Consider the following 23,132-nt stretch of genomic DNA (forward strand, 5'->3'; position numbering starts at 1 on the left):
GATAGGATCGTTGAATCGAACATCACCAGCCACAGCAAGGAATGTGAATACAGTGACTGCTTTGGTGATGCTCGCTATCCGATAGATGCTGTCCGGCCCAACTACATCGGCACCTGCTTTCTGCACCAGTGACGGCGCCGTGTGATGGTGCTCAAGTAATGGTTGACTCTCATGCATTGAAAAGAACTCGATCGAGAATGACGTTGTCTCTGCGTCAAACGCTCCGTATGTCGAGTTGCCAGTCCTAGTAGCCTGTTGTACCATCTGGGTAAACTCTGAGCAGGCCGACTTTATGACAGGGCTCTTGGAGAGCTTCTGTGTTGCGCGGAAGGGTGGTCCATGTAGAGAGGAGCTCGCCATGGCACAAGGGTCTAGCGACTGCCCAGTAGACAGACGTGTAGACGTGTTTTAGCTGGCTGCGACTTCGGTACGCGTGGTCACTGGTCCCTATGCTGCTTGTCCAGGCCAGTTGTTGAGAAGTGAGAGTCGACTACGTTCTGAAGCCGGCGCAACCGCTTCACACAGGTAGCTTTTATGGGCGACAAGTGCTCCGTCTGGAAGAAGACCCTTTTGCCGACAACAGGCTTAGCCCTCTCCTGAATAGAAATGGATCAATTGTGGGACTTCCTCAGAGATTTTGGCAATTCGATGAGTGGATTCCCTATCCTGGATTGTCTCGTTCCCGTCGTGCTTTTGCAGGCTTTCCCGCGTGTGATAAGAAATAGGGTCCGGCTTTTCCGTGCCTGAGCGAGGTAATGCGGATGTGGACCAACAATCGAATGGCCTAGGCGATCGTCTAGCCTGAACGAGCCCAATCTTGTTCTTCTGTCAGAGTGCACAGTGCCACTCGGGGATTGGAAAGATACTGGTCCAAGCTACTGTGGAAGTAGTCCCCCCTGGCCGCCGAGAGCGAGATGGTTGAGCATATAAACAAACACCTGTGCTGCCTCGTCAGACCGAGCCCTCAGCCAGACTACGCAGCCCGACGACCTTTGCCTCAGGACTCCCTTATAAAGCGATCATGAATATGAAGTTGAACAGGTACAGGTCAGAATGTTCTCACCACTTCTTGCTTGCTGAGCTGACGAGAGTTTCCACAGTTCAAGGACGCAGAATACAATTTCTGGCGGTGTCCTCTTCTTCGCCGTTGGCATCTACGCAGCGGTGCTCAACCTCGGAGCGGGTGGAGGAGGGGTCGATGCGGCTCATGTCAACAACATCGTCGCCGCAGTGTTCTATGGCGTCTTTGGAGTGACAGGGACTTTCGGTGGGAGTACTCTGAATACCCTAGGACCCAGATATACCCTTATGGTTTGTCCCTCACCTCCTGCGTCAAAGACAAGGCTGACCTACGGCCCGCAGATCGGTGCCTTTGGATATCCATTCTACGTCTCAGGCCTATGGTACTTTGATTATGGCCCGGCGAAAACCAGTTCAGAAGTATACCCTATTATCGGCGGTGCGGTCGTGGGGTTCTCTGCCGGACTTCTCTGGACAGTGTCCAATTTCATCGCGTTTGGATATGCGCCCGAGCATGAGAAAGGGACCTTTTTCATGATCCAAAACAGTCTGGGGGGAGCAGGCCTTCTTGTGGGTGCCGCCGTGGTCATGGGTGTAAGCATCGACGATCCCACGGTGCATGTTACACCACAGTCAGTCTATGCCATCTTTCTATCACTGATGATGCTTGGAGTGGCCCTGGCCTGGTTCATCTGCAGGCCCGAGGATGTCCGGCACGAAGGGAAGCCTATTGCTGTCTTTCGACATGAATCGTGGTGGAATGAGACCAAGGGTATTGCCATGCTATTCAAAGACGTTCGCACTTTGTTGGTTGTTCCACTCCTTTTGAACTGCGAAATTCCCGTCACTCTCCAGCCAACCATCAGTGGTACGTTCAATTCTCACCAGTCCATTTTTCGAAGGAGTGAAGCCATGTGCTAAAAACTGCCCCCAGCTTATTGGTTCAACCTTCGGACTCGATCTCTGTGTGTCTTCATCGGTGCCATTTTCGAGATCCTCGGCTTCATGTCCATGCGGATGATCCTTGACACGGAGAAGCTATCCAGGAAAGCACGAGCGTATCTGGGCTTCGCATACATGTTCATCACTCTCCTGGCTGCCTATGCGGGAGAGCTTGGATGGATGTACACACGCCCGAGCGGGACATTCACTCAGACTAATGGAGTGGATTGGACTGATCCTGGGTTCGCCGGCTTTTTCGTCATCTTCCAGCTCTTCCAACTGAGCGTCACCTCTGTACCCATGTTCATCTCGTGGTAAGTGACAATCTTCAGTCTAGAGCTCGTTGGCCTGCTAATGCTTCCCAGGCTGGTCATGACCATCACGAACGAGCCAATGAGAGTTGGTCGTTATGCAGGCCTCTTAAAAGGAGGAACAGCTTCCGGTATAGCTGCATTCTTTGGTGTCGCCGCATCAGGCACGGTCTCTCTTCAGTATGCAAATTTTCTTGTGCACCATCTCCAGAAGCCACTAACACCACTCGTCAGACATCAAAGCATCGCTCAATTTGTAGCTCAAATCGGTTCAGCGCTGCCAGTACTGTATTATATTGGGAAATACGTGACGGAGACCAACTATGAAGCCGAGAAAGACGTCGTGTTCATCCCGACCCATGAAGCCGAGATTCTGCACCTTGATTTGCCAGCAGATTCTCCTAGAAGCAGTCATAGCCCGGTTTCGGAGGAGACTGTCACCGACAAGCAGTGAATTAGGAGACTCACTAAACCGACGGAGTTTTGAGGACGTCTGGCATCCAAGATTGAAGCGGGGAGAACACCACCGAGCCTAGCTCTTCAATGTCTGTGGAAAGTCTTTCCTGTCCTCAAAGAACATGCAGAACTTCCGAACAGAAAATTCTAGACCTCTGCCGTTGTGGAATGTTACGTAAAACCTCTGCCGTGGCCATTCTTGATCTTCTCACTTGCTGTCAAATGACTAGTCGATGAATTGGGACACCATCTAATTGACCCAGTCAAGGTGTTTCAGAGGGCATCGGGCAGAATAATGCGAGTATCTTGCAAAGCATAAAAGTATTTCACTCGGCTTTACCTTAGTGCCAACTTAGGAAATCCTGCTTCCCAATCCGGACAACTCTCCTTCCCAATAAGGAAGTTGAAACTTGAACCGGTGCGGGGAAATGCTGAGAGGACTATGGGGCCCCCGGGCCTGGATGCAAGATGGCCTCATCTGAGGCTCTCCGCCCTCCTTGCCGGCTTGGATCTCGTGTTGGCAGTCGAGCAGGGAGGCTGGAATTGCCGTCCAATGTCCAGGATTAGTACCGCCGGACAATGGTCCTCGCCATTACTTTGATAAACCGAAGCACGGCACTCCCGATCTTAACCTACCGGACTCCCTCCCCCTTACTTTTCCTCGCACCTTACCTTAGATCACAAAGATGGCTGAATTTTCTTCCCGACAAGCTCAAACAGCTTTGAGACACGGCCCAAGTCAGAAGCGGAAAGCTACAACGATCGAGCCGAGCCCACGCAGGCGGACCCCTCAGGCGTGCTTGATCTGGTAAAGCATTGTGACTTGCTTCAGTAGGGCCACAAGACTTACGTGAGTCAGCCGCAGGAGGAAATCAAAGTGCGATGGTGTCCGGCCTTCATGCAGAAATTGCCGTCGGCTCAATCGGAGCTGCGAATGGCCAGATGCCGGAGGAATCCTCGTGGACTCAGAGCTCGAAGAACTGTCAGAGACCCAGCATCGTTTCCTCTTGGATGCATTCTTCTTAACGTCTCATTTGGAGCCTGTGCGTTTGAGTATACACAAGCCTACCTTCGACGGCACCGACTTCCAACACCATCCAGAATTCCTCCGGCTGGCGATTTGCACGCTTGCTGCCCTCTACCTGGACCATGACACGAGCGTCAGATACTTCGAAGGCGACTCGCCCTGGCAAGTCTCTGAGAGATTGGCTCCACGAGTCAGACAGCTGGCAAGAGATACATCTGATCAACCAACGGGTATGGTTCATCGCCTGGTTCTGCTTCACGGTGTTAGATCCGCTGAATATTTCTTCCAGTCAAAAACATCCAGGCAAACTTAATCCTTGCTCTGAGGGAATTAGTAGCAAGGGCAGGATACAATTCATATATCTATGCAGGCTTCGCCATTCGCATGGCTCACAGCCTCCGCCTCATGAAGGAATATCATCATAGGCATCCACCACTCGAGCGGGAGACCCGACGGAGATGCATGTGGAGTTGTGTCGTGGTAGATATTCTGATTTCCATCACCCTTTGTCGTCCTACGGCGATCCAAACCCAGTGGACCTATATTCAGCTGCCCTGTCCGGAAGCATCCTTCATGTTTGGAGAGGACTATCCAAGCCCGACGCTGGCTGAGTTCGTCCGCATTCAACCCGACCATCCAGATCTTCTGCCATACTTTATCAAGGCAGTCGACATCTTGAACACTCTGATAGAGCATGTCCGGGCCTGGGTCGTGCAAGATCAATCGTTGGACCTTGGTAGCGAGTATACCAACCCCTTCGAGACCACTTTTGCGAACTGGATATCTCAACTGCCTGATCGCATGTCCTGGTCCAAACACAACCTCCGCGCATTCCGGCTCCTGGGCCAAGGCAATCTGTTTGTGACATTCCACATGGTGGTGTCTCACGCCTTCTGCCTGGTACCGCAGTTGTATCTTCCGTATACTGGGATGAACACGGCTCCCTCTGCCATGCGGTTGTCTGACCGTCAAGTCACCGCAATCCGCAAATGTCTTCACCACGCCGAGCAGATCACGACCATGGTTAGCCTACTTTTCCAAGGCGACGACGTGGCCAGGGAGATCCTTCGATCGCCGTTCACCAGCCTGGCCATGATGTGTGCAGCCACCATTCATATTTGGAGCGCCCATTCCGGAGCGTGCGTCAAGGCTGCGACTCCGAACCCGACGGGTTCTGCCCAGGCCACGCCTTCAACCCCCCCGAACCGTCATCTCCGGCTGTTCGTCGAGGTCTTTCAGTCCTGGGAAAAGTCCTGGCCGCTGGCGCACGGCTGTCTCGAGACCATAAGTTTCCTCGAGCAGCTCTACAACGTGGCCTACCACGTCACGGCCGCCCCGCTCGAGGACGGAAACATGGCCACCGAGGCCGCCATCGACCTCGACCGGACGGCGGCCGTGGGCAGCGGGATCTACGACCCTCCGGCGGGGCCCTTTATGCTGTCGCGTTGGACCCAGGTACTCCTGGCGGTACAGTCTGAGCCACAGCCGGTCAAAAAGGAGCAGGCACGAGTTCAGCTCCTAGCCTTGTGCCGACACTTGCGACTGAGATCTGTACTGGGACCTGTTCCCGCACAGGACGATGATATCGAGAATTGGGACGATGGTGGCGGTGAGGACGGCTACGAGTTTCTATCTCACTACGACACCACAGAGCTCGAAGGCTTGGGAGGTTTCGCTCGGTGCATGGATGGCTCTACTGATGCCGATGTGGACGAACAGTCGATCGTAGGCTACACATCGTTCCTGCATTCGTAAAATGTGTGCGGGTGGTACCAACACACCGTTGACATTGTGGACGCAAATGAATATAGCGTATGCTATATGCACAGCTTATGAAATCGAAGGTATTAAGGAGGAGTATGTCATGTTAGATATATGTCAATGTTTAGTCGCTAGGGTGCTATGCTGTGGGATCAAACCAACCCCATACTCTGGAAATTGACATCAGGTTCCTGGTTCCGTCTCACAATTCATCGTGCTTCGGGAACATCTTTGCCACCGTCTCTTGGACCTCATAGGGCCAATACACAGAGTCGGCCCCAGCCCACGGCGCGGGTAGATCGGTTCTCTTCTCGTATATCTCTGAAGAGGGGAGTTCGTGCTCCAGCTGGCGTTTCGTGGCATCTGCCTCATCCATCACTCTCATAAGGTTCTCTCCCATTACGGCTTTGATTTCCCCATCTGTCCATCCACGTTCCAGGAGTTCGACAATCTGCTCTTATTAGCTCGTCTGCAAGACCTGTGTGAAGCCGCGAGGTGTAGGGATCGCATGCTGAAGGAGCAGGCGAGACTTACCAGGTTGGGGTATTTGCTGGCATCTTCAAGCCCTATCACGGTCGTGTACATCCCGTCGAAGTCAGAGGCTATCCCGACGTGATTCTTGCCTACGATCCCTGCGATGTGCTCAATGTGGTCTGCCACATGTGACACATTCGCCGTGTCTGCAGGGCCGATAAAATGTGGGTAGAAGATCGAAAGGCTGGCTGACGTGTTAGAATGGTCAGCCAAAAAGATCAAGTGCCAGTCTTACACGATGCCGCCATTCTTGCCCGGCCCGTCGCCGATGAGTTGCAAGATGTCGTCGGGCACATTGCGAGGATGATCCACGATCGCTCGTGCTCCGGCATGTGTCCATACGACAGGTGCTTTGGACATGGCGATGACCTAGTACGTCAGTTTCTTCTTCGTCAAGTCGTGTTCGTTGTTGAGCTGTACCTCTTTCATGGTTGCGTCGGAGGTATGTGCCAGGTCAATCATGACTGTACGGGCTGTCAGCACTCTCACAACAGACATACAAACGTCCAACTCACCGCCCAGTCTGTTCAGTTCCGAGACAAGTTCCCGTCCCAAGTCGGAAAGCGCATTGCCAGGGTGTGCGGCTTGCATGGGACCACCTCCCCCATTTGAAGAAACAAATGCTTAAGTATTCGTCAGATGTGATGGTCAAACAGTTGAGGGCCATTGACACAGACCAGTGTGACAGACGTGCGACAGCGTCACATAGCGAACGCCTAGCTCAGCGAAAAGCCGTATTGTGGAGAGTGAGTTGCCCAACATATGAGTGCTAGTGCCCTGTAAGCCAAGTTCGACAGAAGGCAGGGGTGCTATCGACATACCCTTCCATACCTATCAATGAAGCGATTTTGCCGTTCTCAAATGCAGCCCTGATGTCGGCCGATGAATGGGCATATTGTAAGTGCTTAGCCTGAAGTTAGCATCGGTATAAGAAGAAGAACCTCAAGATTAGCAGCTTACATCCGGGTGCTGCTTGATCATGTTCTTAATCAGATCGAGGACTTCCAACGCATCTCGCAGGCTCTACGCACGTCAGCGCCTCACCTCATCTCAGGCAACATAAAACCCACATCTGTCCTCCCGAGGAAATCCTTCCCCGGATCCAGACCCAGAGTGTCAGGACAAGGGGCCCAAACGGTAAAAAAGGCACCTCCCAGTCTGCCTTCCCTCATCCTGGGGATGTCGACATGCCCCGGGACCCGAGTTTCAAGGTCTGGAATGACATCGAGAGGGTTGCGACCTGTTTCAATCTTAGTTTGCGTGCCAACTCATCAGATGGGAACAAAGTCCACGAGACAGTCGCTGCGGGAAGGATGGGAATTGGTCGCCAACGGCAACACTCACTTAGACTCCGGAGTATTGGAGGTAAGTCGACGTGGGTATCCAGCAAAGGCGATGCCTGCATGAGTTCTATGGCGTGGGCATAAAGATCACCTTGCACACGGGCTGCAGAAACTCGTGGCATATGGGATAGAAAGACACTCGCAGAGGCTAGCAGCCCCAGAGGTGCCGGGAACTTCATGGTAGTAAAATCGCCTCGTTTTCAGAGTTGCTTGTCGGATGGAGGTCTTTGCCTCTACCACAAAGTCGCCGTGGCGAGCTGAGGAAGATTGTTGGTGATTATTAGGCTCCTGAATACATTCAGGGGGGAGTGGAGGACCAGTTGGTAGCTGACTTAGAGACGCTCACACTGATTCTCTCACTCCATCACCAGGGGAGTCCAGCTACCAGCACAAAGTCAATGCGTACATGCCGCCGGCTCAACGTGCGCATATCACCGTCTCTGGATAGCGCGTCAACAATTTGGACCAGGAGGGTAAGGTATGATCGGGTATGCACCGGCTTTGCAAGATATACATGATGAACGATGCGCCCGTAAAGGCAAGTAGCTTGCGGAAAACCCGTCTTTCGTCTCTCAATGTATCACTTGCTTCGTCAGGACCCATATCTCTGTGCTTGCTTTTCCGGGAGTGCGCACCAGGGAACTAAAACGAAGCCCAGCACATATCCCCCGGTCCGCTGCAAGGTCCCTAGTTCCCAAACACTATGGGTTTGTAAGAAATAGATTATGAAAGCTGGTCAATATACCATTGTTGGGCGACGAGACACCTGACACGTCCTGTAGCTGCAGTGTTCCCGTAGCTTGTGTTACAATGATCTCCTACTATCAATGCACATCGATGCTGTTAGCAATGACCATTCGAATCTCAGTCCCTAACTGCTCGATTATTCTCTGGCAACTCCATCACACCATTACCCTCACCCTCGCCTCGTGCTCTATCTCATTTGGGTATTCGAGTTCCCTCCATTGAGAAAAGTCTCTCACGCTCCCAGTCTAACCTGAACGGTCCAGTTCTCCTTCCTATTTGGGATGGTCGATAGGGCATTCGAGTTTCGCCATCTTACGATCCACAGGTGAACTCGGCAATTCCAAATCCAAATCTTTACATACTATTAATCGGCGTGGCTAGACTGCACCCGCATTTTCAAGCATCGCGTCGCCAATGACAGCCTGGACCCCGTATTGACTACATGCTAGATTTTGCGGAGACACGCTACTGATTATACTTTCTGAAGAAAAGCGGAGGAAGCGACAGGAATTATACCGTTCGGGCTATGTCGCCTGCCTTCTTGATGAAGATGGCCAATAGTACCTTCACCGTGGCGAGAGCTGAGATGCGTCATCGTCAACTGCAGCAAGCCGTTGAAGGAGGCCACCGGGGGTCGTGGAAACACGTCGCTGGTCTTGTTCGCAGAGAAAACGTAAGTAAACGTAATTGTTTGTTCTATCATTGGATGAGTCCACTCGCCCCAGCTTGTCAGAGGAAGCATTGTCTCTGACAAGTCTTGTTGGATGGCCATCATATATCTTTGGTAAATCTTTACCTAGCCCAAGTCCAGAAGACAACTTCCGTCTCACAACTTACCTAGTTTTCGTCAGAGTAACCTCATTGACTATGGCTCCCTCTATTGACACAGCGTTGCCAACAGTGGTCTCTAAAGTCACCACCGTAGGTGCATCCAATCAACCTGTCGACCGTGTCAAGGACAATGAGCTGAAGGAGCTCAGGATTGCCGCCGACTTGGGGGCTCCAGACGTGTATATCGACAATGAGAATGACACCTGCTGGTACCACTGGACAGGCACGATCTGGGTGAAACCACTCCGCTTCGACAACAGGAGCGGTACGTATGTGATCGCCCTCAAGACGGATCCGCGTGCAGAGCTCGGCAAGCACCGGCATCGAGGCGAAGTCAAGGCCTATACCGTCGGTGGAAGCTGGGGTTATTATGAGTACGCGCAAGCTCTATTCCACCCGCCACATAACTCTCCCTGACTTGAGATCTTAACATCCAGATATCCATGGAAGGCCAAGGCTGGAGACTACATCACCGAAAACCCAGGCACGATCCATACGTTGTGGATGGGAGAAGGCGCCGAGGTTCTCTTCAACGTCATGGGGTCGATCGAGTTTTTCCATGACGACAACAGCCTGAGGGAAATCATGGACGGCTTCAGCTTCTGGCGCATGTACGTCGAGCACTGTGAGAAGAGTGGGATCCAGCCCAATGAGAAGTTGTGGTATTAGACTGAGACGCCTCTCTGGCTTGAAAGGCCACTGCGTGCCTGTGTGCATGGTCCAGAGCCATTCGCTGGACTAGACAGAACCCCTCTATCAAGAACCTCAAGCTCTGTGCTGGTCAGGGTTGTGGACTCTTGAACTTGCCCGACAGACATATGTAGCCTGAATTTGATGAGCACGAACTCCGTCTCCGCTCGTATCGCGTTGTTGAACGGTGCTCAGAAGCACGAGGTGACCCTTCTTCCAGATTTGCACTGGCTCGCGGCCCATGAAGGCCTAAGTTAAAATCAAGGCTAGGCCGAGGTCGATGCTTGAGAGTCGAGACCCCGCTTCTTTCCTTCCGCTTTCGTCCTTATCGGTATCGCGTGCCCCCCGTCTTCAATAATGATGTCTTTCCTATCTTCCTGAAATCTCTCCCCATCTACAACGCCTTCGCCGTCGCAATATCGGATTGTCGGGAATGTGTCGTCTGCAGCTGCAAGATGGCCCAAAGCACGACGTATTCCTCCTGCTTTGCCACCTCAACTAAGCACGCTCTGTCCTTTGTGTTCGGCCCTTCTAATGGCAGGGAGCCATTTGCCCTGCATTCATCCCGAACAAATTCCTTAGGCCGTGCAGAGTCGGACTGCCACACATGCCAGTCCTTCAAACGACATTGTGACCGGCAGAGGCCACGCTGCGGTATCTGTGCGACGTCTGGGGATAACTGCGGTGGGTACGTTCAGGTCTTGAACTGGCTGGGCGGCGTCGCCAGTCGCGGGAAGCTCAGTCGAAAGATATCTCCTGCACCTCACATTGGAGATGCATCCGGGGGGAGAGACAGACATATGTCCCTCGCAGGCCCTACAGACTTTGCCTTCGTGCAAGAAACTGGCGTCAAGCGACGGAGGCTCAGCTTACCGGGCCATCGTCCCCAGCGACTGCGGAAACGCAAAGACTCCAGGCCACTCCCTCCACGCAAACGACCGAGGGCGTTTTCCGCAACAGCCAGTATCCTCAGTTTGTCTGAACCCAGTGCTGAACTTGCGGATTCCGAGCTCGAGTTGGTACTGTCCAGTCCTCAGCCTGTCGCCACGAGCTCGCGCCATGGATGCCTTAATCCTCGCCTCGAGTTCCCGGATCTCTACCGACTGTCACCCCGGGTGTCTGAAGTCCTGGATTTCTATCGGTGGAGATTCTCTTTTGTGACTCTGACTTTCAAGGTCCAGATCAACCCCTGGCACATGTGTCTTCCGATGGCCTTTGACAACCCTTGCTTGATGGACGCAATCGTCGCCTTGAGTCGGCGGTACCGGGCTCATCTTTTGGACCAACCCGAGAGCTTGGAGGTAATGCACCTGAAGAACCGAGCCTTGAGCGCGTTCAGTTCCGTTCTGCATTCCGCCCATCCAGCGACCTTGGTCGGCACCATCCTGACCTTGATCGGCCTCGACGTAAGTGAACCCTGCGTTTCCCCCTTCTCCTTCCGGACGCTTACTAAAGTGCGACAGTACGTCGAAACCGCGTACTCGAACTGGCCAGTCCACTTTCGGGGCGCGTACAGCGTCATCCAGGCTGGAGGCGGCATCGAGATTGCCCAGTACAACCCGCCTCTCCAGACTCAGATCGCTCAGCTCGCATGGTATGACACGACTAGCGCGCTGATTTCAAGACGAAATCCAATCTTTCCTCGCAAATGGATTGAAGAACTGATGGCTTGGCGATCGATCTCGGGCTGGAACCTGCTCGCCCTCAACGGCTGCCCGGACGATCTATTCCTCCAAGTCTACGACATGGCCGAAGCGGCTTCACGAAATGTCCAGGGCAGCGAAGCCGCCGCCCTGGAACGGAATCTCTGGACCGTGGTCTTGGATCCACGGGATGGGGGCATTGCCGCGCTGTTTGATTGCTGGCGACTAGGTCTGCTCCTGTACTACACGCGGGTTTTCGGCGTCAACGCTTCGAGTCCCGCCGAAGACACCCAGCAAGGTCAGAGTGCCGGGTCCTCCTTCGGGCTGGGTCTGCCCCTGGGTGGCAGGCCGGCTGTCGAGCCGTCTCAGCTGCCTTCGACGTCCATCATGCGCTGCAGGTTTCTTGCCGAAGAGATCCTCTGGCTGGTGATGGATATTCCCCCCGAGTCGAATCTGCAGAAGCAGTGTCTGATCCCACTCATCTTTGCGGCGTGCGAGCTGGACGACGACCCGGAACAATTGCCCTTCCGCATCATGGCCGAGAACTACTGTCGGCGATGGCGCAGGCTGAGTGGCCTGCGCCTGTTCGACGATGCCCTGGGTCTCATGCAGGCCACCTGGACGCTGATGGAGGTCACAGGGGATCCGAATGTATGGTGGGGGAACGTGTTCACCGCATCCCAGCCTGTGCAGTCGAATTTACAGCTGCAGGAAGCGGGCAGCGCCATGGACGAACTGGATCTAGGGAAAGAGTGGATGTTTGGTTGAGGCAGACCACATCTCTATTGCCAACATGTACCAATACCTCCTACCTTTGGTCGGGAGCATTTGAACAATCTCTTCTATAGTTTCAAAGTTTGGGTCCGGTCTTTGGGCTGCCTTCACTCCCTATCGCAGCAATGACTTCGGCTGCACCCCGCTCGCCAGCACGAACTGCTCCCTCCATATACCCCTTCCACTCGATGGCAGTCTCGGTCCCTATGAAGTACAGATTGCCAAACGGCCTGCGCAGTGCGTTGCCCAGTCGCGGCCATATACCGCCAGGGGCGGGCATTGGACAGGGGACGCCTTCGCTCCAGAGCTCGGTGAACCAGTTCTTCTCGATCGTCTCGATCGTGTCGTTGACCTTGCTACGGTATTCCTCTGGCAACATGTTGGCCAGTTGATCCTTCACCGCCTGCACTCGACGAGATATTGGCAGCCGCATCCAATCCAGTGCGTAGTCGCCGAAGATGAGACAGGAAATCACATACATGCCGTCCTGGTCCGAGGAGACGTCGCGCGAGAAGGTCACCGGCCCGTCCAGGTCGATGAAGGAGCCGTTCAGGCCCGCATCGCGCCACCACGGCGTGGCGTAGATCAAGATGCACTTGCAGTAGGGGCCGAGGTGGACCGAGTTGACGTATTCCAGCTTGTCCGCCGGCAACGGTGGAGAGAACTTGATGTGTCGATACAGTGGCGTCGGGATGGCGACCAGGACTTTCCGGCACCTGAAGATCTCCCTTGTCATGGTCTCGACCAGTGCACCGTCGCCTGTCTGCGTGATTCGGTTGACGGGAGTGCTCAGTCGCACGCTGTTGGCCTTGAGATCCGCCGCCAGGCGCTTTGAAATGGTCTGGTTTCCTGTTGTGCACGACCGTCAGCTACCACTTTCCATGGCAAGGGGCACCACTCTCTCACCTCGTCGGTTGGTCATGTACTGGGCTCCGTCAGGTCCGTCGCTCAGCAGGCTTTGGACACCACCGGCACTTTTGATATAGTCGAGCATGTAGACCAATCCGATCTGGTCAGGCTCGGTGCCAGTCAGAGCCCTGATCCAGGCTCTCCAGAAGTTGAAGGCATATCCGCCCTTGTCTGCACCTTTGCGGCGGAAATACTCTCCCAGCGATATATCCTCGATATGGGTGTTGGCCGTGGAGTCATGCAGATCGATCGACTTACAATCTTCGTCGAGCGAGTCGGCAATCTTGGTCCAGACTTCACGCTGTCTTGCTTCGACGGGTGGCAGGCCTGGCCACGCTGTCCGGTGTATCTGACTCGATCTATTGCTCCTAAACACTTCATCCCCCTTGACCCGCTGGACGATCGGCTCGAAGCCAAACTTCTCGAACAGCGCATACATTCTGGGCTGTGTTTGGTCGTTGATCCAGGCACCTCCCAGATCCAGCACACCGGTGCCGTTCTGAACCTTTGTCGTGAACGTTTTGCCTCCGACTCTATCTTTGGCTTCGAGAACAAGGCACGACAGCCCGGCATTTTGCACGTCAGTAGCGGCTTGCATGCCACTCAGACCACCGCCCACCACAATAACGTCGACCTCGGTGATGGGTTGGATAGGCCTGGGAATAGTATCGGCGACCGGGACAGATCGGGGCCTCGTCGCTGCCACGCATTGAACTTCGATCTTCAACCCGGGAGCTGCGAGCGCCGGTACAGGTATCACCGCAGCGGGAGGGGCGAACAAGCCCTTTTCATCGGTGAGCAGCTCTCGGAAAAGGTCCCAAATCAGCCTCGCGGCGCCGTCGTCGACGATATACGTGGTCAGGGAGACTATGTCCCGGATGGTAGCGCCGGACTCGGCAAGGCAGACTTTGAGGTTTGCAAAGGCCAGACGAGCCTGGGCTGCGAAGTCCGTAGGTATCGAGCCATCTTTGTTGAAGCCGACCTGGCCTGCAACGTGGATGTATCGGAATCCCGGCTCGACCGAAGCCGTGTGCGAATAAACGAAAGGTGTCGGATCGGAGAGGCCCCTCGGGTTGTGAATGCGGATGTGGTTCGCCATATCAGGTGTCAACGATTCACGAATGACTGCTTGTGCAAACAAACACCTCGTGTCTATGTTTTATATGATGTGAGCCAAACTCATCAAGAGGACTAGAGAATCAGCAACGGCGAAAGACCGTGGCTCAAATCCCCGACGCGGTGTGAGTACCTCGACCCTCTTTTCTTCAAGGCCAGGCATGGCTCGAAGAGGCAGGTGGGCGAACTCGAATAGTAGAGATCAAGGATGTACCATCGAGCATCGCGACAGCGGTTGGGACCACTGTCGCTAACCCCGATTCATATTTTCGTCCGCTGAATACACATGGCCGGGGAGAGACACTGCAGACCATGCATCAATGTGGAAGGAGAGTTGACCACTTCTGGATAGTACGAACGCCTTGCCGAACTTAGCGTGCAATATTCCTGCATGGACCCTTGTGTGCCGAGTGACCCAGCCTTGCCATCGCAGGATCTAATTACTACATTGTCAGAAGTCCACTCGAGATTGTCCCTCAAAGGATATGACACAGACGAATTATTCTATGTCAAATATCTACCGAAGCGCATATTATGACGAGCTTGACACGCACCGTTCCCGGGTGGTGCCCAGGACCAGGATTTGGGGGAATTGGATGGTGCTTAGCTGAGGCATCGAAAAGGGGCTCGGGCGGGACGTTGGGAATGATAGAGGGCATTTGCAGGAGATTACGACAGGCACTCGTCGAAGGAAAGAATCTCTGTAACTAAACTCGAAAGATGGCGCCAGAGGTCCAGACTGGAATACAGTACCAGCCAAAGGAACCGACAATACGTGTTCGTTCTTCCACCACCGTACGCATGAGGCTCGGTCTTGTCCCACGATCTCCATTTCCAAGTAGTTGCCCTGGTATAATTACCCCGGTAGAGGTAGACTTGAAGGCCCAATGTGCACGTAACCGCGCAATTCGGGTCTGGTTCAATGCTCGACTTTTACGACCAGCGTGCTGACATACTCCCAGTACCTCCTTGCCGACCACTTGCGCAGAGCCTTCCCGTAGACGATAAACACCAAGAACGTCAGCGTGGTGCCCAGCGAGAGCATGGCCACGGCGACAAAGGTCTTGGTCAGTCCCTGTGCGGCGATCCACGGGGTGATTCCGTACGACATGCCGAACCCCATGGTGTTGCGGATGACGATGACCAGGATGAGCGTCTCCCCCGCGATCTCCTTGAAGCAGTCGATGTCATAGGCCAAGGACGTCGACGCGCCTGCGACGACGCCAAACTCGACCATGCCGACGCCGATGATCAGGCCCATGAAGTGGATCCCGTTCGCGGCGCCAACGCCCCAGAGGATGAAGCCGACCGCTCCAATGATGCCGGAGACCAGAAGCACCCAGAGGCGATGCTCGGGCTCGCGCACGCCGCCGTTGCGACGGGCGAGGTAGAGGGCCGCTTTGTCCCCGGCATACCCGGCCCACAGAGCACCGAGAACGGCGCCGACAAACAGGGAGAGGAAGGCCACGCCGACCGACGTGGGCGAAAAGTAGTACGGTGCCCCGCTCAGGATCAGGCTCATCGTCGCGTTGCACACGTTGTACCAGGACAGCGAGACGCCGTACAGGAATCCGGCCCAGTCGACGGACGGAAAATAGAAGAAGATGAGCAGGGGCCGATACATCATGACGAACATCTGCTTGACGGATGGGCGACCCGGGACGTTTCGAAAGAGGGCCAGTTTCTGCAGATAAGTCCGAGGCGGCGGATACATGTGTGCCACTCGACCGGTGGTGGACGAAGCGACCTGGCCCTGGACAAGTCGGGGAACTTTCTCATCGACCTCGTCAGGTTGAGCCGATGGCTCCTGGGCTGCTTTATTGTCCGGCATTGCGTCTCCTTCGTCCAGTCCCTCGATGGTCTCGCGGAAATACATTGTCTCCTCGAGGCCAAAGAAGATGATGACGGTGGTGACAGCGAGCACGATTGTGCCGAACCATATGGCAGATTTCCACCCCAGTGCGTCGGTGATGAATCCGGCAAAGAAGGGCGCCAGCGCGTTGCCTCCGAAGACGAACAAAGCGTAGAGGCTATCCAAACACTCGTGAGAAGATGAACAGAAAGGCAATAAGGCGGAAGCTTACCCGATGTAAGTGCCACGGTCGTGGGCAAAGAATAGATCCGGTACCGAGACTTCAGGCAGAGATTCGGCGGGCGCGACAATAATGCCAATGAGGATTCTGTGCGCCCACCATTCTCCTGCCGAGTGCGAGTACGCCGTCCACACCATGGGTCCGATTGCAAGAAGGCTGCTCAGAATATACACCCCTCGACGACCAAAGACCAGAGCGATGGGTTGCCAGATGAGGCATCCCTGAAGACCGTCAGCCGAGGAATCCCGTGCCGTTGTACACAGAGGCAGGGTCGACAACGGCGTGCCAAAGGAATTGCATTTTAGGGATCTCTTACCCAGCCCAAGAAGAGGAACATCAAGCCGGTTCCCGTGTTGAGGTCGGCAACGGAGATGCCGGTCTCTTCAGAGATGTTTGTGAGCACAGAGTACTGCACGGCGGTGGCAATGGCCACTCCGAAGATGTACGTGTACACCATCCAGATGTTCAATTGCTTTCTCCATGGTTTCCAGTTAAGCGGGTCTTCCGGGTCGGCGCTGGGACGGGGATTGAGAACAATATCATGGTTGTGAGTTGTATGCTGCAGAGTGTCGATCAGGTGGATCGTCCCTGGCACGACGTCGGGGACTGCGGTCGCCATAGTGAAGATGTGACCGTAGGTGAAATTTCAAAGAGAGTGGAAAATGCAAGGTCTCAATACTTTACGATTTGCCCGCCTCTGAATGACCGAGCTCACCTTTATACGTGCAAGGCATGCATGTTCACCGTGGTGTGTGTAAAAGTGCAACTTGTGGACGAAGCCGGATTGGCCTGGCTTGGAAGCCTAGATAGGGTTGGAGGGCACCTTTCCCAGTCTGTTTATCTAACCTTCCATTTGAGTCGCGAAGATAGTGTTGAAGATGTGCCCGTGGCTGGCGATCAACTCCAGACCAGAAGACTTGACGATCGGGAGGGAGCCGTGAAGAAAGAGCCAGGTCCAATAGAGTTTCAGCGACGGGCTTGTAGGCTAGAAGCATATTGTACGGAGTACTTTGGTGATAAGGCTCGCGGAGGTGTGGGCCGAAGGCCTTTCGTTCCCAAAGAGGAAGCTGAGTTCGACGAAAAGGGAAATTCAGCCACATATGGTATGGCCACTCATGGCCTAGGCTCTCGGCGGTTGGCTCATGTTAACTGGCTGGGGGTGCCGAAGAAAGCATGTCTGTGAGACTGAGAGCATTCCGAGAGTGGAAAAAAGCCCTATATAATTTGGTGGCCTTGAGAAACGACGACTCTGCATCTTCAGTCTTTCGGCGCAAGCAGTGGTGCAACAGGCTCATCACCATAGTTTAACGTCAGAGAAAGGTACCTACGCCAGGATGTCAACAATCGATGTGGCTCCTGCAGGCTACCCTGCTGAAATCATTGGCTACGCAGACCCCTGGATTGTAAGCCCGGGTGATGCAGTCGACATCAAGGTATTGGCCACCGTGACCACCCGACTCGAGAGAATGTCACTAACTAGGATGTAGATATCGTGCACGGAGCCGAAATACAAATATCGGACGGTGCGAATCATTCAAGGCGTTAATCTTGAGCATTCACCGAAGGAGCAGAAGGAGATCATTTCTCAATGTCCCGCTGGGACTGGCACGGGGAGGTTTCAGCTTGCTCGACCAGGCTCTTATGCATTGGTGAAGAACTGGTTTCCCCCTTCGACCGTGGATGTCCAGGGCCTCGACATTTCCTTCTACTTCCAACCCTGGTTGCCAGAAGCCGGCCACTACCAGACGCTCCTGTCGTCACTTGAGATCAGCGACAAGAAGGGCTTCGCGCTGGCGATAAATGAAACAGGGAGCGTAGAATTCTGGTCTGGAAACGGTCGCGAAATTGAGACCATCAAGACCAATTTCAAGCCACAGAGGAAAAGGTGGTCGAGAGTGGGCATTTGTTGGCGCGGTACCGATCTCACCATCTCTGTCACGCCTCTGTCGCTATTCGCTGCTTCATCGGGCGATCCTTTCACCTTTTCGCACAAGTTGGCAGACCCCATCGCCATCTCACACACCAGTGAGTTGCTTTTCGCCGCAAGTCGTGCAGGCGATGCCGCAAAGGGGTTGCGTCGGGCGACCAACTTCTTCAACGGCCGTCTTGACAGCCCCCGGGTTCACACTGTGGGCAGAACCCCTACAACCTTGGTGAAGTTCGACTTCTCGCGCGCCATGTCAACTGATACCATAGTGGACGTCTCCGGCAATGGACGCAACGGCATCTTGGTAAATGCTCCTACCAGGGCTGTCAAGGGCTATGACTGGGACGGGACTGAGAATGATTGGACCAAAGCTCAGTACGGCTACGGGGCAATCCATTTTCATGAAGACGATCTCGACGATGCGGCGTGGCAGACTGACATACGGATCACGATCCCAGCGGATGCTCGCTCTGGAGCTTATGCGGTCGAGGTCGAGTCCGACAGGGCTTCAGACAGCATCCCTTTCTTTGTCCGGCCCAACAAAAAGGCATGGGCGGAGCGGCAGGGTAAGGTGGCGTTCGTCATCTCGACATTCACTTACCTCGCGTATGCCAACGAGCAGTTGTGGAACAGGAAGCGTGTCTCGTCGATCGACGTAGGGCCCGGCTTCGACATCAACGACATAACCATTACAGAAGACTTTGAGAAGATGAGGCGGCGAACCGACTTGGGCTTATCGAACTATGATGTGCACAACGACGGATCTGGAGTGGTCTATTCCTCGGCAAAGCGACCTATTCTCAACATGAGGCCCAACTATGTCATGTGGGCCTGGAAGAGGCCTCGCGAATTCAGCGCAGATACTATGATGATCGGGTTCCTGGAGCGGGAGGGTATACCATACGAGACTGTAACGGACCATGATCTCCACGAGCAAGGTGTTGCAGCGATTGAAGGCTTCAACACGGTCATCACAGGAAGCCACCCTGAGTACCCGAGCGTCCACTCTTACAATGCCTACACAGCATATGCCAAGCAAGGCGGCAACCTGATATACCTGGGGGGAAATGGCTTCTACTGGGTCACTTCCACAGATATCACCACCCGGCCACACCGGATGGAAATCCGCCGTGGGGACCAGGGTGCCCGATCGTACGAGATTCCTGGTGGCGAGCGAATCCACAGCCTGGATGGCCAACAGGGAAGCTTATGGAGATCGCGAGGTCGAGCATGCAATGTGCTCTTTGCGATTGGATTCGCGGGCGAAGGGGCCGCGCCAGGTGTCCCTTACGCAAGGTCCGAAGTGAGCAAGACGGACGAGAGCGTGGCCTGGATCTTTGAAAACATCGGCAAAGACGAGATCCTGGGAGAGTATGGTCTCGGCGGGGGAGCCAGTGGTGACGAGATGGACCGCTTCGACGTCAGGAATGGAAGTCCGGAGACTGCAAAGGTGCTTGCATCTAGCACCGGCCATCCCGATGAGTTTGGCATTGTGCCTGAAGACGCACCCTTTCCGATCACCAATACCCTGGGCACGCAGAACCCTCTCATCCGGTCGGATCTCACGTACTACATCAACTGTGGTGGAGGAGGGGTGTTCTCGGTGGGTAGCATCAATTGGTGCTGCTCACTCGGATGGGACGATTACAAGAATAACATCGCAACTTTGACTGGGAATGTGATCAAAGGTTTCTTGAAAGGACGGAAATAGATGGAGCTGCTGGATGATCTGTGCAATAGCAGTCTGTCAGCTCTGCCCGGGGCACAAGTTCTCAAAGGCTCCAAACGACTAACGCTCCAGCCGCTGTGGTGTTTGACTGAGTCAAATGTCTCCGAGTCGTGACAGAGGCTTGATATACTTCCAAGTAAAAATGCCCAATTCGTGATGCTTCGGCATGGTTGTCCAATAAGAGAATCAAATCACATGCCGCCTGGCAAAGTGTACAAGCTCCATCTCAGTGTCCATCATATGAGCCAGATTTCGAATACCCTTTTAAGAAGATCAAACTCCTTGTCGATATGGGAAAGGCGATTCAAAGGTGACCTCACTTGCTGCCAACCTTGTAAGTCCAGTATACGACTGTGATCCTGGATTCGTAATACAAACCACGGAAGTGGGGGAGCGTTGAAGCTGGAGAAGCACCGAGAAGTAGTACCCAGTAGACCGGCAACGAGCCAAGGTGAGCGAGGTGAGTGCGACGACGAGAGGAGGGTGTATCGTTATAAAAGCGGCAAGTTTGGGGTGAGGCTCATCATTTGGCGCCAAGAAGCATCTCACCGGCAGCCTTCCGCTGATATAGAGAGTGTAATTCCCCGGAAATGGATACTATGCGCCATCATCAGATGATTCCCATAGCCTCGGCGCACAGCTGAATCCATCCAGAATTTCCAGAAAGGGGTGCTTGGCGATGATTGATCCATCAGCAGGCCTTAGCAGATGAGATTCGGAGCTAGCATGGTAAGTGTTGCGAGGCTCGCAGGCGATATCTTACCAATAACAGAGGTCTGAGAGGAAGTCTATATTTTGGGTTCAACCGTGATAATATGGTATGGTCTTGGAAGTCAGGCCCTACATCTCTTGTCTTCCACTGTGTAGAAAGGTCATATCAGATGCATATAGCCGCCTGAGCCGTTGTAAGCAATTACGTAACTCAGGGGCCGTCAGATCTCACCTCAAGTTGTACGAGATCCGACTTGACTTATGCGCAAGCATAGGCTTCATCTTCCGCTCGGGTTCGGTGCAATTCGTCTAGACGTCGACCAGGATCCTGAAGCTGCCGTTGCCGACGTTACCGCGACATATACCCTGGTGTAGGATCAATAAAGCGGTCGATCTAGAGCAATACAAAACAGCCCCAAGGATTATCGCGGCGCATGTTGTTCTTCGAACGAGACCGGGGTCCAATGTCTCCGTAGGTTGCGCATGGCCATTTATGAAGACGGGCCAAATTAACCAGGACCGAGGCAAGCTCCTGGATTTGCTGATGAACTCTTCCTTCTTGGTTAACTCCATCGTTGGTCGATTACAACTTGGCGTAATCGAAAGAGGCAGCTTTGTATTTCCGTTTCGCACCGTCAGCATGTTAAGTCCGGTAAAAGACCTTTTGGCGATTCTCTGAGGTGTAAAGAGGATACCCACGGATGTTGTTTGCCATGGCTGTCCAGAACATCACAATTTGTCAGCTGACGAAGGGTCAGAACAGCCTTATGAGAAGCCAGACCAGGCGTATAGCCTGTAACCGCGGCGACAAAGCTTCTCTGGACTGGAATATAAAAGGCGAGTGCCTTTCTTCAGCTGTGAATGGAAAACCTCAAGCTCGAGGCAGATCAGTCGGACAGCAACATATCGAAGAAGCCCCAGTTGCCTGTGGAAATCTCAATTTGGTCGAAGCAAGGTGAATCTTAACGGCTTGCATACCATGGGCTCTCCAAAGGAAATGCATCCACTCCTCGCAGACCTCTTCAAAAGGCCCGACCTCGAGGTTCTCACCACTTCATCCACAGCCTGGGCAGACATCCGTCCCACCTATGTCATCGATAATCCAGCGAGACCTCTTGCCATTGCCCGACCGAGAAACGCCTCCGAGGTGTCTGATTTTGTGCACGCTGCACGGCGACATGGGGTCAAGATTAGCGTCAGAGGAGGAGGCCACGATGTCTTCGGTCGCAGCATTGCAGAAGGATGCTTGGTGATCGATATGCGGAAGATGAAGACGATCGAGATCGCCCAGGATCGTGAGACAGCTACTCTCGGGGGCGGTGTTTTGATTGGGGATGTTATCGAAACATTGGCCTCCCAAAAGCTCACTACCCCATTTGGATATATACCAACCATTGGATATGCTGGGTGGGCCATGATGGGTGGTTACGGCTGGTTGGCGCCGAGGTTTGGGTTGGGAGTGGACCAGATCCAGAGAGCTCGTGTGGTGACCTGGCAAGGTGATATCATCGAAGCAGATAGTGAACTGCTGAAAGGAATCCGAGGAGCTGGTGGTAACTTTGGCATTGTGGTGGAGCTGGGAATTAAGATATATCCATTTGAAAAGGCAAGTATGATATTTCTCATACTGAAGAACTGCGAAGCTGACGGTATACGCAGTTCCTGGCGGGGACCATCTTGTTCCACACGTCAGAAATACAGGCGACTGTCCGCAAATACTTCTCCGGCTATAATGCGATGACCAAATCCCCGTTTGGAGCGGTCTCGCCCTTCTGGTACCCCAAGCGGGACATGTCAGGCTGGATGTTCGCGGTCAACTTCGCTTGGAGTTCTCCAGACATGAAAGCTGGAAGACAGTATCTGGGCCAACTCGCAGCTTTAGGGGACGCAGCTGATACCTCGCTGGTCAAGGAGATGACACCGACGGAACTGATCAATCTCATTGTGTCGTGGACTCCGGGCAGAGTGTATGGGTTTGAGGCATGCAACGGGGTAAGTTTCGCCAAAGTCACAGAGCGGGCAGCCGACGTCGTGGGAGAGTTCCTCGCGAAACTACCCGTGGACTCGGCCAACGTGTTGTTGATCCATGAAATGCGAGGGCCTTCCGCAGAGCCTGACCCGGGATCTTGCTTTGGAGCGCGCTTACCTCACTCTGTGATGGAGCTAGTCGGCATCACCATTAATCCCGACAACGTCAAAACTTCGACCCAGCGATATCGGGAGTTGTATGGTGCATTGCATGGCACGGGGGATGCTTTGGGTGTCACTTATGCGTCGCTGACCCAGACTCGAGACACCGACACTAGCCAGTTGTTCGGCAAGGAGCACCAGTTCGTGATGGACCTGAAGAACAAGTACGACCCGGAGGGGGTGTTTGACAACACAGAACCAAGGCTGCGCCCTTGACTATTCAGTGAGAGGCATTTGGGGGGGGGGCACATTGGGAGAAGATGCTTCCGGTCAGCGCAGGGAGAAAATCCAAATCGAGGTTGATAAGTCGTCATTTGAAATCTTGGCATAAATGACATCATCATCCACTAGCTTCAATTTCCCGTCTTGCCGGCGGAC

At 53.9% G+C, this 23,132-nt stretch overlaps 1 protein-coding gene across 1 annotated transcript; it reads left to right on the forward strand.

Annotated features, from left to right (window-relative positions):
- Window positions 1-21,543: 21,543 nt before the first annotated feature.
- On the forward strand, window positions 21,544-22,970 carry PV07_08923 (uncharacterized protein; the record flags this gene model as incomplete). The annotated part of the gene is made up of 2 exons (XM_016396129.1): window positions 21,544-22,174; window positions 22,258-22,970. The coding sequence occupies 2 exons, from the start codon at window positions 21,544-21,546 to the stop codon at window positions 22,968-22,970; spliced, it is 1,344 nt and encodes a 447-aa protein (XP_016245985.1).
- Between the last annotated feature and the right edge of the window lie 162 nt (window positions 22,971-23,132).

The sequence above is a fragment of the Cladophialophora immunda genome, assembly GCF_000835495.1.
Source record: "Cladophialophora immunda strain CBS 83496 unplaced genomic scaffold supercont1.5, whole genome shotgun sequence".
In the NCBI taxonomy this organism is placed as follows: Eukaryota; Fungi; Ascomycota; class Eurotiomycetes; order Chaetothyriales; family Herpotrichiellaceae; genus Cladophialophora; species Cladophialophora immunda.